The sequence below is a fragment of the Sus scrofa genome, chromosome 8, assembly GCF_054392235.1.
Source record: "Sus scrofa isolate SSC_HxYL_T2T_F1_AM1 chromosome 8, Sscrofa_HxYL_maternal_Yorkshire_Landrace_v2.0, whole genome shotgun sequence".
Lineage (NCBI taxonomy): Eukaryota > Metazoa > Chordata > Mammalia > Artiodactyla > Suidae > Sus > Sus scrofa.
Window position 1 is genome coordinate 11,027,436 of NC_139390.1, and position 16,299 is coordinate 11,043,734.

The window sequence follows — 16,299 nt, forward strand, 5'->3', positions numbered from 1 at the left end:
CTGTGCTCTACAGCAGGATTTCATTGCTTATCCACTCCAAATGCAGCAGTTTGCATCTATTAACCCCAGATTCCAGTCCACCCACCTCCCTCCCTCAGCAACATTTCTTTTTGGTCTTTTGTCATTTTAGGGCTGAACCCAAGGCATATGGAGGTTCCCAGGCTAGGGGTCAAATTGGAGCTGTAGCCGCCGGCCTACACGGCAGGCACAGCAACGCAGGATCCGAGCCTCATCTGTGACCTACACCACAGCTCACGGCAAAACCGATCCTTAACCCACTGAGCAAGGCCAGGGATCGAACCTGCATCCTCATGGTCCAGGAACATTGTTTAAAGTGATTCACTTTGGTCATTTTTACCAAAAAAATTCAACTTAGTTTCCCTAAGAAAAAATGTTATTCAATTTATTTATGAACACTTTAATTGAGTTATATAATTTACGGCCAAAATAACACACAGAAACATGCTTAAGAATAGGCATGTAAACTACGAAACGAGTGAAAATGAAAGTTCTTGGGTATAGCAGCGAGCAGCCTGTTCCTTGGGTAGAAGACAGGCAGAGTCTGTACAGTGAGAACGAAGATTGTCTGTTATCACAGACATTCAGTTAAGTAGGGGTCAGCTAAGAGGTCTTTTTTTTTTTTTCCATAAATGAATTTAGAGGTGACCAGGTATTTTTTCTTACCATTAAAGATTTTTTTTTTTCCCTCGCCGTTAAAAATCTATTTCTTGCCTTAGACATAGATCAGTTCAGAAAACTACTAGGGCAAAGTTTTATTTAAATGGACTGCGGTGGAAAGAACAGATGCAAGGTGGTGAAAACCAAACAGGAAACTGAATGATAGAGGAAATTTAAAAAATTGCTTGTGTGTGTGTGTGTGTGTGTGTGTGTGTGTGTGTGTGTGTGTGTGTGTGTGTGAAAGGCTAGGTAGGGGCTTGGAAGGGAAAGAGTGATTATATTCATCAGTTTTTGAGTTGATCTGAATGGGGAATAAGGGATCACCTTTTTCAACAAAACAGCACCAGTTAATATCTTCCCTGCAAGAGGGGGTGATAAGAATCTTGTTTTGAGAAAGACAAAGAACGAAAGTTGAAACTCAGGTCAGAAACGTGCAGGGTGAGTGGGGTATGAGAATAACATTCTTCCTCCTCCCAATGACTCATTTTTTCCCTAACTATAAAAGTAAAACATGCCCTTTATAACCCCTTTGAAAAAAATATATATATACAGAGAGAAGAAAACAAAATCACTTAACCCTCCAAGAAAAATTCTGAACAGGTGGGGAATGCCACATTTGTTTTTAAGGAAAGAGATTCACCAAAGGAAGCTATCTGCTTAAATGGATAGCCTCAGCTAAGGAGTTTCAGAGACATAATGCAAATTTCTTCTAAAACGTGGCATTTTAAAAGTTGCTAAGCCTTCCTAATCAATTACACATGTTCAAGTGCAAATATGTGTATTTGCGCAGACAGAGAAGCTCAGAGCACCAGTTGGGAGTGTCTATATATTAAAACTTACTATGTTACATATTTAGTGTGTATTTCCTTTTTCTTTTACACTTTAAATGAAAGGTGTGTTCTGAATAAGAAAAAAAAATGCTAAGCTTGGCTCTCCACTTCCTACTTGATTTATCAAATATGATACAGCCACACAGCAGAAAGCTATGTACAGTTTTGGTCTTGGGATGTTTCGAAGCCACGAGTACAGCTTGATTTGAAGGGATATGAACAATTCCCCCAACGCATTTACTTGGCTATAATCCATATTTGCCTTGCTATAGTTCGCATGGTTCTTCGTTCTTATTATGACAACCAAGCAAATGGTATAAAGTCATTTCTGTCCTTGGCACATCATAGTTGCAATATTGTGAAATTTTGGAGTTCCCACTGACGTGCAGTCGGTTAATGATCTGGCTTATCTCTGTGGAGGTGTGGGTTCGATCCTGGAGCTGGCTGGCCCAGTGGGTTAAGGATCCAGCATTGCTGCAGCTGTGGCGTAAGTTGCAGCTCTGGCTCAGATTCGATCCTAGGCTTGAGAACTTCCATATGCCACGGGGGTGGCTGGAAAAAAAAAATTGTGAAATTCCATAAAAATTGCTTCCTTCATTATCTAGGAGTTTCTAGAGTAAACATTTATTTATAAATTAACTTGTCTGGAGCCATGTCAGAGTTGGCAGTAATTCAATCTCCTTGGGAGTTCTTTAAGAATAAAGAAAACATGCAGTTGAGAGGGGGAGAGATTAAAACTACAAGCAATGTCTGAGACTTAGAGCAAGGGCCGTTGATCACATTTCGGGGATCTGATTTCATGCTTTAATACTTCTTAATAAAAATTTTAAAAGGTGCTTGGGAGAAAGTTCCCTGGTGGAGCAGTAGATTAAGGATCCAGGGTTGCCACAGCTGTGGCACAGGTTGCAACTGTGGCCCAGGTTCGACCCCTGGCCCGGGAACTAATATAAGCTGTGGGGCGCCACCATAAAAAAAAGAGAAAGAAAACCAAGGCTATGAACATATCAATTCACTGCTAAAACTTGTCCTTTTTATATTTGATAGGTCTAGTTTTCTTCATTCTTCCTGCTCAAGGGACTTTCTTTTCCTTCTTCAGTACTCCTTATTCTTTTTTTGTTTTGTTTTGTTTTGTTGCTTTTTAGGGCCTCACACGGGGCACATGGAGGTTCCCAGGCCAGGGGTTGAATCCGAGCTGTAGCTGCTGGCCTACACCACAGCCACAACAATGCAGGATCCCAGCCACATCTGCTACCTACACGCCAGCTCATGACAACACTGGATCTTTAACCCACTGAGCGAGGCCAGGGATTGAACCCGAGTCCTCATGGATGCTAGTCAGATTCATTAGCCACTGAGCCACGACGGGAGCTCCCAGTACTCCTTATTCTCCAGTCTATATCTCCTCTCAATTATTTTCTTTTTAAAAATCAAACCTATCAGATTATGAAAATGCTAAATGCTCTGAAATATCCTTGGAACAATGTTGCAAATGTCCTTTTACTCATCATGCAGAATTAGCAGACAATGAAACTTTTATCATATTTGCTTTGGATCTTTTTTTCCTAGTTTTTATAGAAATAACATATTACAGATAAAAATCAAAATACCACTCCCCTCAGTTTTCATGTTTTTATGCTCAGAGGCAAATATAACTTATTTCATCTGTATGTTTCTAGAAATGTTCTCTGAATGGATGTGTATATTCATGTATTCTTTTTTTTTTTTTTTTTTTTTTTTTTTGCTTTTCAGGGCTGCACTCTTCTTTTTTCTCCTGCCCTCTTTCTTCTTCCCTTTTTTTTTTTTTTGTCTTTTTAGGGCTGCACCCATAGCACATGGAGGTTCCCAGGCTAGGGGTCGAATCGGAGCTACAGCTTCTGGCCTCCACCACAGCCACAGCAACACCAGATCTGAGCCACATCTGTGATCTACACCACAGCTCATGGCAACACTGGATCGAACCCGAAACTTCATGGTTGCTAGTTGGATTGGTTCCTGCTGTACCACACACACATCCTCTTTCCTCTGTCTCTTTTTTCCCACTTAACCAGGTATCTTGATTTTCAATATAGTTCTATCTCATTGCAATAGGATCCCACTTTATAGATTTACCATAGTCTAGACATGCTTTGATGGACATTTAGTTTTTTTTTTGATCTTTTGCAATATACTGCAGGCAATGTTGCAATAAAATTCTTGGGTGTGCCTAAGACAGAATCATAGAAGCAGAATCACTAAGTCAAAAAATATGCTATTTAAGCATAGCCAAATTTCTCTTTATGAGGCAGTTCTCTTTGTCAGGCCATAAGCATTTCTTTCCTCGTATGTTCACTACACAAGGTGTTTTCAGGCATTCTAATTTTTGTCAAACTGAAAAGGAGAGATGCTGCTGCATTTTAATTTGTATTTGTATTTATTCTGTGTTTTTGCCCTGTAGAATAAACTCTGCTTTCTCTACTTAACAATATGCTTTGGTGATTTTAATTACATCATTTTAGAGATGTGTCCATGTGGATATATGAGCACTTGTTCATTCATTTTTTTCTTTTTTCTTTTTAGGGCCACACCTGCGACATACGGAAGTTCCCAGGCTTGGGGTCGAATCCGAGCTACAGTTCCCAACCTATACCACAGCCATAGCAATGCAGGATCCAAGCTGAGTCCGTGACCTACACTACAGCTCTTGGCAATGCCGGATCCTTAACCCACTGAGTGGGGGCAGGGGTTGAACGTGTATCCTCGTGGATCCTAGTTGGGTTCATTAACCATTGAGCCACGAAGGGAACTCCCACTAGTTCATTAATTTTAATGGGTGTATAATATTCTACTGAATGATCATATTCTATGTTTACTTATTATTATTTTTTAATGTATAGCTATTTATTTAATTTCAGATGCCTGTGTTGATGGTGCAGTTTCTCAGGGAAGCCCCCAAACCGTGATTGCATTTCAAAGCTTTTGACAGTTGGGGTAGATCGAATAATTCCCAGTGATATATTATATAGTTAGTAAAAATCATTCCATTTATAAAAACCAGTGCACACCCACCCAGTAAACAATAGAAGTGTCCTCTTCCACTTTTTTTTTTTTTTGTCTTTTGTCTTTTTTTGTTGTTGTTGTTGCTATTTCTTGGGCCGCTCCCGTGGCATATGGAGGTTCCCAGGCTAGGGGTCTAATCGGAGCTGTAGCCACCGGCCTACGCCAGAGCCACAGCAACACGGGATCCAAGCCGCGTCTGCAACCTACACCACAGCTCACGGCAACGCTGGATCCTTAACCCACTGAGCAAGGGCAGGGACCGAACCCGCAACCTCATGGTTCCTAGTCGGATTCATTAACCACTGCACCACGACGGGAACTCCCTCTTCCACTTTTATCTCAAAGCCTTAGTGGAACTCAGGTTGCGGAATTCTGGAAAACACCCAGCTTTTTTGAAGACATAGTGTGTTGATACTCACGGAGAGTGGTCTGATATTTGGGTCATTAACCTGCTCTGCCGCCTGTGCCCCAATGTCCTTTGTAGATACTGGGGATCCTATGCTTATTAACAGATTTCCTTATTCTTAGGTTTTGCTGACATGAACAATGCTAAAACATACATGTCTTCTTATGCATATGATTTTTTTCTAAGATTTAGTTAGAGGGAGAACTGCTAAGTCATAGAGCGTGCCATCTTCACCTTTCTTAGGTGTGTGACTTTGCTCAGGCTGGCATAACAAAGTACCACAGACTGGCGGCTTAAACAATAGAAATGGATTGTCTCACAGTTCTGGAGGTCAGAAATTTGAAATTAAGGTGTCCGAGGGCTGATGCTTTCTGAGGGCGGTGAGAAGCTTCTGTTCCATGCCTCTCCCAGGTTCTAAAAGCCTCAGGCATCCTTGCCTAGCAGGTGTTCTCCCTATGTCTTCACATTTTCTTCCTTTTGTGTGCATCTGTCTCTAGGTCCAGATGTCCCCTTTTTCTAAGGACCCTGGTCCTATGGGCTTAAGAGCCACCCTCATCCTCATCCTAACTTGATCATCGGCAAAGATCCCATTCCTAAAAAAGATCCCATCCTAAGGGAGTGAGACTTTGGGGACGCAATTTAGCCCACGCCGGTGGGTGGACCAATTAAGGCGCTTTTGGCCGCAAGTAAAAGAATACTCACCGGAAGGTGGTTTAAAACAAGAGATTTTTGTAGACACATGTAATAAGACACCTCGGAAGGGGGGGTGGTCCTTGGGGAGGTTCAGCAACTCACTCGCTGATGGCCTAGGATCTTTCACTTTTCCATGTCCCTGGGGTGACCTTTATCTTTGGGCTCCTTTTTTTAATTTCATTTTTTAATTCAATTTTTTAAATTTAAAAACATTTATGCAATTTAAAAGGTTACTTTCCATTTCCAAGTGTTTACAAAATATTGACTGCATTCCCTGTGTCGTATAATAATACATCCTTGAGCTTCTCTTCCAAGCTGTCCTTGAGCTTCTTGTCACAAGATGATTGCTGCTGCTCCAGCCATTACATCCTCATAGAATGATATCTGGGAACAGAGAGCAGGAGGATGGGCAAGAGGACCCTCCTCATGTGTCTCTTCATCAGGGAACAACATTTAAAAAAAATTTTTTTTTTGCTTTTTAGGGCTGCACCTGTGGCATATGGAAGTTCCCAAGCTGAGGGGGGGGGTGGAATCAGAGTACAGCTGCCAGCCTACACCACAGCCACAGCAACACTGGATCCTTAACCCACTGGGTGAGGCCAGGGATGGAACCTGCATCCTCATGGATCCTAGTCTAGTTCTTTAACTGCTGAGCCTCGAAGGGAACTCTCAGGGAATAAGAAGCCCTCCCTCAGCTACCTCCGTGCTTTCCCTTGAATGTCATTAGCCGGAATTGGGTCACTTGACTCCCCAAACTGTAAAGGAGGCTGGCGAAGTGAGTATTTGGTATTTGGAATCTCTCTGATAGGAAACATGCTTTGCCAATAGGGAATTAAGGGGGAGGTGTATCTATGTAGCTTGGGAAGCAATGATATCTGCCACGTAACATATGGCCACACCGATCTCCAGATTTGTGGTATCAATTTCCTTTCACAGAAGCAGCGTGAATTTCCTTGTTCTGGTACCTCCTCACTGTCACTTGGAATTGTCAAACAGTTTTGCCTGTCTCTTTGTGGGCTTAATCTTTCCCTGATTACAAACACAACTGATCATTTTTTAAATGCATATATGGGTCCTTCTGATTTCTTCTGTGAAATGCCTCTTTGTCTTTTGCCTTTTTTTTTTTTGTATTAAATTGCCTCTCTTCTTTACACACTTAGGATTCTAACTTTTTTGTCAGTTGTGTGAATTACAAATATATTCTCCCAGTAGGTGGTTTGACTGTTTTCCTTTTCTTCTTCTTTTCTTTTTTTTTTTTTGGACTGCATCCATGGCATGTGAAAGTTCCAGGGCCAGGGATCAAACTGGAGCTACTGCAGTGACAGCAGGTTCTTAACCCCGCATGCCGCCGGGAAACTCCTTGGCTCTTGACTTTATTTAGTGGGTCCCTTGTTTTACTGAAGATTTTAATATGATCATATTTATCTTTTATGGTTGTGGCGTTTGTATCTTGAAATTAAGTGTTTTACCTATTTGGAATGTATCTTTGTGTGTGGTGTTAAGGTAGGAACCTAATTTCACTTTTTTTCCTACGGATGGATAGTCAGTTGTGTGAGTACTAATTATCAAATCATCTATCCTATATCAAGGGCTTTGTAGTGTCACTTCTGTAGCATATCAGGTTTACTAGTTCATTTCTGGGCTCTAACCTGGTTTATGGTCTGTTTATACCATTTCCACATTGTCTAAATAACTGATGTCCTAACACCCAATAATGTGTCTCTACTTCCTGTTATATCAGTTTACTTTTTTAAAACATCTATGTAAACAGAGTCATAGACTATGTGCTCTTTTTGTCTTTGGCCTCTTTCATGGTTTTGGCAGGATGTTTTTGTAATTCACCCACGTTTTTGTGTATGTTAATAGTTTCTTCCCTGGGAGTTCCCACTGTGGCTCAGCGGTAATGAACCTGACTAGTATCCATGAGGATGCAGGTTCAATCCCTGGCCTTACTCAGTGGGTTAAGGATCCAGCACTGCCACGAGCTGTGGTATAGGTCGCAGATGTGGCTCGGATCCTGTGGTGCTGTTGCTGTGGCTGTGGCATAGGTTGGCAGCTGCAGCTCCAGCTCAACCCCTAGCCTGGGAATTTCCATATGCTTCAGGTGTAGCCCTAAAAAGATGAAAAAAAAAAAGTAGTTTCTTCCTTTTTATTGCTGAGTAGTAGTCCATAGTGTGTATATATCCCAATTTGTCCATCCATTTGTTTTGCATTCACTTTTTTTTTTGTATTCATTTTTTGAACATTATGAGTAAATAAATCCTCTACGGAGTTTAATATATAAGTTACTGTGTGGACATGTGGTTTCGTTTTTCTTGGGTAAATGTCTAGAAGCTGAGCCATGTGGTTTGGCTATTTAAGAAACTGGTAAACTGTTTTACAAGGTAATTGTATGGTTTTGATGTTCACCATTGGCGTATGAATATTCTAGGTGTTACGCATCCTTATTAAACTTCTTACTGTCAGGCTTTTACATGTTAGCCCTTCTGGTGGGTTTGCAGTTGTGTGGTAATGATGGTTTTGAATTGCTTTTCCCTCGTGACTAATAATGTTGAACATTGTCTCATGGTCTTATTGAAGTATGTAGTCAAATCTTTTGCCAATCTGCAGAAAAAATTAGGTAAGTTTTTGTTCTCACTGAGTTGTAGGCGGTTTATGTATTCTGCAGAAAAGTCCTTGGTCAGATGTATCCTGAAACTTCTTTCACTTGGTGACTCGCCTTTTCATGTTCTTTTAAAGTGCAAAGTTTGTCTAGATCACCAAGCTTTTCAGTGGTTTTGTTTTTTGGTTTTTGGGGTTTTTAAAAATACTTTTTAAGGCTGCACCCACGGCATGTGGCAGCTCCCAGGCTAGGGGTCTAATCGGAGCTATGGCTGGCAGCCTACACCACAGTCACAGCAACATGGGATCCGAGCCGCATCTGCGACCTACACCGCAGCTCACGGCAACACCGGATCCTTAACCCACTGAGTGAGGCCAGGGAACGAACCCATGTCCTCATGGATCCTAGTCCGGTTCATTACCACTGAGCCACAATAGGAACTCCAATTTGCGTAGGTCTGGAGGTCACATAATCTAAGTCCTCCAGATTTTTTCCTTTGCTTGTTTCGGCTGGCTTGTATTTTCACATAAATTTAAGGATCAACTTTTCAGTATTTTTAACAAAGCATGCTGGAATTCTGTGATTTAATAAACATATAAATACATCTTAGTGATAGTTACCATATTAACACTGAGCCTTTCAACCATGAATATGGGAAATCTTTCTATTTTCTCAGGCATTTAAAAATGTCTCTCACCAATATTTTGTTTTCAGAGTACAAGACTTACATATATTTTGTTAAATTTCTGCCTCGACATTTCTTATTTTTGCATTCCTGTAGTTTTAAGCCATTTATCAAAGTAGGAGATATGTATATATACATATATTATACATATATATGATATATAGATGTAGATATGTGTGTATGTGTTTACATAGACACACATATATGTACATATAGACGCATATATCCTACTTTGATATAATACATGGTATATAACTTTAATATGTAGTATGTAATATATAGTATTTAGAGGAATATATAGTATATATATATTTTAAATGTTTTCTAATTGTTGCAGGTGTATAGGAATGTTTTAAGTTTTGAATGTTGGTATTACATCCACAAACTTTAGAAACAAGCTTGATGTGTTTGAGAAAAGGGAAAAAGGACACTGTTGGGTCCTAGTACGTAAAGGAGAACAATTTGAGGTCAAAAGTAACCGGGGATCGCATGGTCATCAAGGTACCAGTTTTTTGTTTGTTTATTTTTTATTTTTATTTTTATTTTATTTTATTTTTTTACTGCACCCACAGCATATGGAAGTTCCCGGGCCAGGGACTGAATCCAAGCCACAGCTGTGACCTGTGTCTTAGCTGTGGCAACACCAGATCCTGTAACCCACTGCAGCAGGCCTAGGATGGAACCTGCCCCTCTGCAGCAACCAGAGCTGCTGCATTTGGGTTTTTAACCCTCTGCACCACAGCAGGAACTCCAAAGGTATAGGTATTTAACAGAAGGAATTCCAAAACTCCCCACGCTTAACACAAGCTTACAATATCCCAGTGTGATCTATCTCCTTAACCACCACACAATCCACGTGTTTGTGCGGCTCTCCTATTTAGTGACTGTAGTGCCCTTTGGCCTGAGATCATTACAGGTCGTGGGCTGTGTGTGTGTTGTTAACTGCCCTGTCCTTAGAGTCTGCCTGATCCTTCCTGCCTGGCGTACAGCAAGCATTCGGTACTTATTGAACAAAAGAATGGAAATATAAAACAGATAATCTTTTTTAAATATATTATTAATATATTTTCAAGTTTATATCTATAGCATTTGGATATTAGAACAATGATAAATAGGTCTTAATGAGTACAAGAGTCTGATCTAAGGAATTGCAAGTGACTGTCACAGAATGCCTTTTTTCTTTATTTTTTTTTTCTGTCTTTTTAGGGCTGCACCTGCAGCATAGAGAGGTTCTCAGGCTAGGGGTCCAATCGGAGCTGTAGCTGCCAGCCTACGCCACAGCCACAGCAACGCCAGATCTGAGCCATGTCTGCGACCTACACCACAGCTCATGGCAACACTGGATCCTTGACCCTCTGAGTGTGGCCAGGGGTCGAACTCACATCCTCAAAGATACTATTCAGGTTCGCGTCTGCTGAGCCGCAATGGGAACTCCTCAACATTCAATTTATTTGCTCATCTAGTTTACATTATGGTTGCAGGAAACTTCCAATTCCTACAGATAATTAGTAAGAAACAGGCTTGCTTAATATTCTGGGAGAAGACATACTTAGTCTTGAAGTGGGATGAAAGGCGAGAATATGGAAGGATAAATTTAGGGATATTACTTTCTTAATGGTACACTTAGAAATATTTAAATAGAGGCAGTAGTCATTCCCCAACGTTTCCTCCAGATAAATTCACGAAATACGTTATCTGGTATAAAGACCAAAGTCACGAGAAATCAGTAACAGAAACATAGGCAAACACGGCTCCCTCCCTTTTAACGTTTGGAAGTTAAAATAGTTCTTGACCTGACTTCCTTGGGGGTAATTCAGATGCTTAGTTCTCAGTCTTCCTATTTGTTGGTCAATCAAGAGCATCTGACACAGTTGGCCACATCCTCCTGCTTAATAGACTTTCTCGGCATGGCTTCCAGGATGACCCATTCTTCTGCTTTCTGTCCTGCATTCCAGTCTGGTTGGCTTCTTCTTCCAGCCTCTTATGTTGGAGGTTCAATCCTTGGTTGTCTTTCCTTTGTCTTTCTTTCTTTCTTTCTGTGTGTGTGTGTGTGTGTCTTTTTGCCTTTTTTTAGGGCTGCTCCTGTGGCACATGGAGGTTCCCAGGCTAGGGGTCTAATAGAAGCTGTAAACCGCCGGCCTACACCAGAGCCACAGCAACACGGGATTTGAGCACAGCTCACGACAACACCGGATCCTTAACCCACTGAGCAAGGCCAGGGATCGAACCCGCAACCTCGTGGTTCCCTAACCACAGCACCACGACGGGAATTCCTGCTTTGTCTTTCAAATGCTGATCTCATGTAGTCTCATGAGTCCTCTGGACTCACATACTTACCCGTTCGTTTCACAGCTTCACTTGCGTGTCCGACGGACATTTAAAACTCAGGGTGCCCCAAACTGATCTCCTGATCAATACACCTCAACCCAAAGCCTTCTCCATCCCAGTTCATGGCAGCTCTATCCCTCCAGGGTCTCCAGCTTCAAACCTTGGAATTATCACTAACTAACTCTTGGTTTCTCTAACACCACAATCCTACCAGTTAGGAAATTGACAATGAAACCAGAATCTATCACTTCTCGCTGTCTCCACTGCTACTGCCCTGGTCCTAATCACGAGGGCACTGGTCTGGGTTACTGGTCTACCTTCCTCTGCCTTTTCCCCTCTTTCAGACCATATTCGACAAAGTCGCAGAAATCCTTTGGAACTTAAGTAGTGTCGTGTGCCTCCTCTGCTCAGCATCCCCTGTGGCTCCTCCATTCCCCCTCAGTGGAAGCTTATGAAGCTCTGTCCAGGCAATCAGCATTACCTTTCTGATCTCTCTTCTGTCCACTGTCCACCTCGCTCACTCTGGTCCAGGCATACTGGCTTCTCTACTGCTTCTTGAACATGTCAGGCACTAGGGCCACTGCGAAGGCTGTTCCTCCTGCCCAGAATTCTGTTCCCTGGGATCTTTATGGCTGAGTTCCTTGTTTCCTTCAATGCTTTGCTCAGATGTCATCTACTGTCATCTCTGCTCAACGCCGAGCACAGCCACCTCCTAGCCCATAACCTCTGGCTCCTTTAGCCTACCTGTTTTTCCCTTTTTCCATAGAATTTATAAATTTCTAGAATACTCTATAACTTACCTATTTATTATGCTGTTGTTTGTTTGTTTTTAGGGCTTCACTGTGGCATATGGAAGTTCCCAGGCTAGGAGTTGAATTGGAGCTGCAGCTGCCAGCCTACACCATAGCCCCAGCAACGTGGGATCCAGCCATGTCTGCGACCTATGTCACAGCTCAGGGCAACGCTGGATCCCTGACCCACTGAGCAAGGCCAGGGATCAAACCTGCATCCTCATGGATACTAATCGGACTTGGTTTCCCTGCGCTGCAATGGGAACTCCCATGATGTTTATTGTTTACTGTCAGTCTTGCTCTGGTAGAATATAAACTCCTACAGCACAGAGATTCTTGTCTATTTTGTCCACTGGTATATCTTACATGCTCATACATATACGTGGAACATAGTAGGTGCTCAATAATATTTGCCAGATTGATGATTTCTAAGCTTTCCTTCCGCCTGAAGAGTCTGATTTAAGACCTTACTTATAAAATCCTGATCGCCTCAGTGCAAATCCCCCTTTCCGCCACTAGGTGGCAGTCTTCACCTTCACTGCGGGCTCCCCGTAGCCTCAAATGTGAGCATTCACAGTTGAGTTAAGCTGCGTGTTTTCTTCGGTCCAAAACAAGCTGCCCGGCAGGACTCTACGGCAGGAAAATTCCGCAGACTGAGTGTAATTACCCCTCGGGATTCAACTGCTTTTAGGGAAGAAGACTTGGGATGTGAGTGCTTTCCTGGGGGAGCAACACATTATGAAAGTGACGTTGCTTTATTGCTGGGGACTTTTGCAGTGTAACTCACACGTGGGAAGGATGTAGGTTTAGAGAAAGGTGACAGGACAGAGTTGTGGCGCCTCAAGTAGGCTGACAACATACAACCTGGATTTAACCACCAAATATTATCTGTTTTTTTTAATTTTCACTTTAGCGTACAGCTTTAACCCTTTCTGCCCCATCCCATTTTACTCCATCCACTTACTATCCCTATGCTGGTCTTCAAAATTTCCTGTGACCTATAGGGAAATACAGACCCTCTGGGGTCCTCATTTCTGTTGGGACCCACTTCCTTCTGGGGATGGACAGGGCTGTGATCAATTTCCTGTGGGAGGCAGTATCGTTTAGCAGAAAGGGCAGAGTTTGGATGTAGCAGCTGTGCCGCTCGCAGATTGGTTTAGGGGCAAGTTCTTTTTTTTATTTTTCGTGGGTTTTTTTTGTCTTTTTAGGGTCATTCCTGGGGCAGATGGAGGTTCCCAGGCTAGGGGTCGAATCGGAGCTTTAGCTGCCGGCCTACACCACAGCCACAGCAAAGATCGCAACCACAGCAATGGGTTTGGGGGCAAGTTCCTGAGCTCTGAGCCTCTAGCTCTAAAGCAGGGGGCTGGTAGTGCCGCCCCTCCCCCATGGGGCTGGTGGGAGAGTTAAATTGGATGCGGGACAAGGTAAGCACCTAGCACGGTGCCTGGCACATGGTGAGTGCTCCATGGGGTTCTTACCCTCGCCTTCCTCCTTCAAGCATGACCCTCGTCTGACCCCCTGCCTCTGGGCCCTGGAGACAGTCCATCTGCGGTCGGAGGGAGGGAGAAGGAACGAGAAGTGCATGAGCAGGAGTGATGCATGGGGGCAGGTGAGGGGTCTCTTGGAAGGAGCAGAGTGGTGGGAAAGGGGATGACGTCCCAGTGACCTTGAATCCTGACATTTGTGCCCAGCCCGCATGCACCGAGCCTCCAGGTCACCGATTCAAGAGGTAAAGACAAAACTGCTATATCAGATCGAGAGTCCAGCTCAATACGGAAGAAAGGAAACTTGCTTATTAATAAATCACATCTTTCAGGAGTTCCTGTCGTGGCTCCGTGGGTTAAGAACCTGACCAGTATCCATGGGGATGCAGGTTCGATCCTTGGCCTCGCCCAGTGGTTTAAAGATCCAGCGTTGTGATGAGTAGGGTGTATGTCGCAGATGCGGCTTGGATTTGGTGTGGCTGTGGCGGTGGCGGTGGCGTAGCCTGGCAGCTGCAGCTGTGGTTTGACCCCTAGCCTGGGAACGTCCATATGCTGCAGGTTCAGCCCTAAAAAAGGGAAAAATACATAAACAAACGAATAAGGACATCACGTCTTTCAGAAGCTGCTCCTTAGCAGGTCAGGCATCATCGCTGATGCAGCGGGCTTCTTTCTACATGCCTCTCGGTTCTTCAGTGTCCCATTCAGACTGTGGGTTGCTGTTAATTCCCCCTGCCCCGCTGCTCCAAGCACCAACTCCACTTTAGCTGAACAAAGTGGGTTTATCACTCTTGGCTAGAAGCCTGAGCACTCGCCGGGAGGGATCCACGGAGGCAGGGGACAAAGGGAAAGGACTTGTAGGATTTGGGTCTGTTCTTTTTTGTTTTGTTCACTAGTTTGTATTTCTTAGGGTCCGTGTATCAGTGAGATCATATGGTTTTTGTCTTTTTCTGCCTGACATATTTCAGTGAGTATAAATGCCCTCCAAGTCCAACCATGTTGCTGCAAATGGCAACATTATTCTTTTTTGTGGCTGAATAGTATTCCATTGTGCATATCTGTATATCTGCTTCTGGATTAATTTTTCCGACCTGATTTCTCACGACCGCCCTCCTTTTCACTCACTTCCTCCAAATCAGCAAAATCTTTTCTGCCTCAGGGCCTTTGCACTTGCAGTGTCCTTGGGCAAGAACGAATTTCTTCTCAATGCTTGGTCTCAGGGAGCCCTCTCCTGACCACCCTCCCTAAAGGGGTCATTGCTTCAATAGTCCCCACTGGTTTCCTGCATTCTTATCATAATCCATACTTACCTTGTTAGCTTATTTGCTTATTTTCATACCGTCTATCTCTAAGCAGAGAGCGAGCCCCACAAGGGCAGGGGGACTCATAAATACCACTTTAGACACAGTGAGGCATCTGAACAGCTTTGCACACAGCGAATAACTTCGTAAATGAGATATGTGGGGGGTAATTCTACTCTAAGTATATGTTAGAAAATCTAATTATTCGTGAATAATTCAAATCATCATGTTTTATCTCACAGAGATAGAGACTGCCAGAAGATTAAGAAGGCATTCACAGATGCATTTATCTCTAAGGACCCCTGCAGTGCCAGAGAGGAAGACTACGACCTGCTGATGAAGCTGGGGCATCAGACTGTGCCGTGCGACAAGGTAAGTGTGTCAAGTTGTGGATTTAACCCTGAGGGTAAAAGCCAAAGGGAACATGATGGAAGATAGCATGAAAAAAAAAAAAAGAATGTATATATGTGTATATATATGTGTGTATGTATGACTGGGTCACTTTGCTGTACAGAAGAAATTGAAGCAACATTGTAAATCAACTATACTTTATTTATTTATTTTTTAACAAAGCCAAAGGGAAGAGGTCATGGGACCAAATTTTTTTTCTCCCTGCCCCGGACATGCAGAAGTTCCCAGGCCAGGGATCGAACCTGTGCCACGGCAGCAACCTGAGCCATAGCAGTGCCGTCAGATCCTTAACTTGTTGTGCCACCAAGGAACTCCACGGGACGGAATTTTGACTGGAATGAGGGAAGAGGAATTTTGCAGGCATGGTGGGCAAGGAAGGAGCTTGTGGGGCCATTGGGAGACCAGGATGTCATCGGGATTTGGGGACACCTGGGGACGGGAGATAAGAGAGAGGATTGGGAGTTCCCGTCATGGCGCAGTGGTTAACGAATCCGACTAGGAACCATGAGGTTGTGGGTTCGGTCCCTGCCCTTGCTCAGTGGGTTAAGGATCCGGCATTGCTGTGGCTCTGCCGTAGGCTGGTGGCTACAGCTCCGATTCGACCCCTAGTCTGGGAACCTCCATATGCCGCGGGAGTGGCTCAAGAAATGGCAAAAAGACAAAAAAAAAAAAAAAAAAAAAAAAAAAAAGAGAGAGAGAGAGAGCATTGGGGATGAGAAAGGGGAAAGGAAAGTGGATCTCAAATCAGGCAAAACAAACCTAACACAAAACCCAACCCAACGCAGACAAAAATAACCCATCTTATGTACCTGTCAAACTCTCCCTGCCCGCTCATGGTGATAATGGCAGCAGTGATGCCATCTGGCATTTGCCAAGTGCCTTGTTTGCTTACAAATGACTCTCTTAACCCTTATCCCCTTAGGTTTTCGCCACCAACCTGTGGAATAGGTCAGGTGTCAGTACCCCCATTTTGCCAGTGAGAAAACTGAGGCTTGGCAAGTTTAGGTGGTCCGTGGTGCTCAAGTATGATGGTCCTGAAAATGACCAGTTGAAATGT

General features: G+C 43.3%; 1 protein-coding gene across 3 annotated transcripts in view; it reads left to right on the forward strand.

Annotated features, from left to right (window-relative positions):
• CD38 (CD38 molecule) overlaps positions 1-16,299 on the forward strand; it is a 48,790-nt gene that overhangs the window by 11,711 nt on the left and 20,780 nt on the right. For all 3 annotated transcript variants that reach the window (XR_014811874.1, NM_001243883.1, XM_084970707.1), the window contains 1 exon segment: positions 15,074-15,203. Coding sequence is in view for 2 of the 3 variants with exons in the window: in NM_001243883.1 (NP_001230812.1) it covers positions 15,074-15,203 (130 nt within the window). In the remaining variant the exon portion in view is untranslated.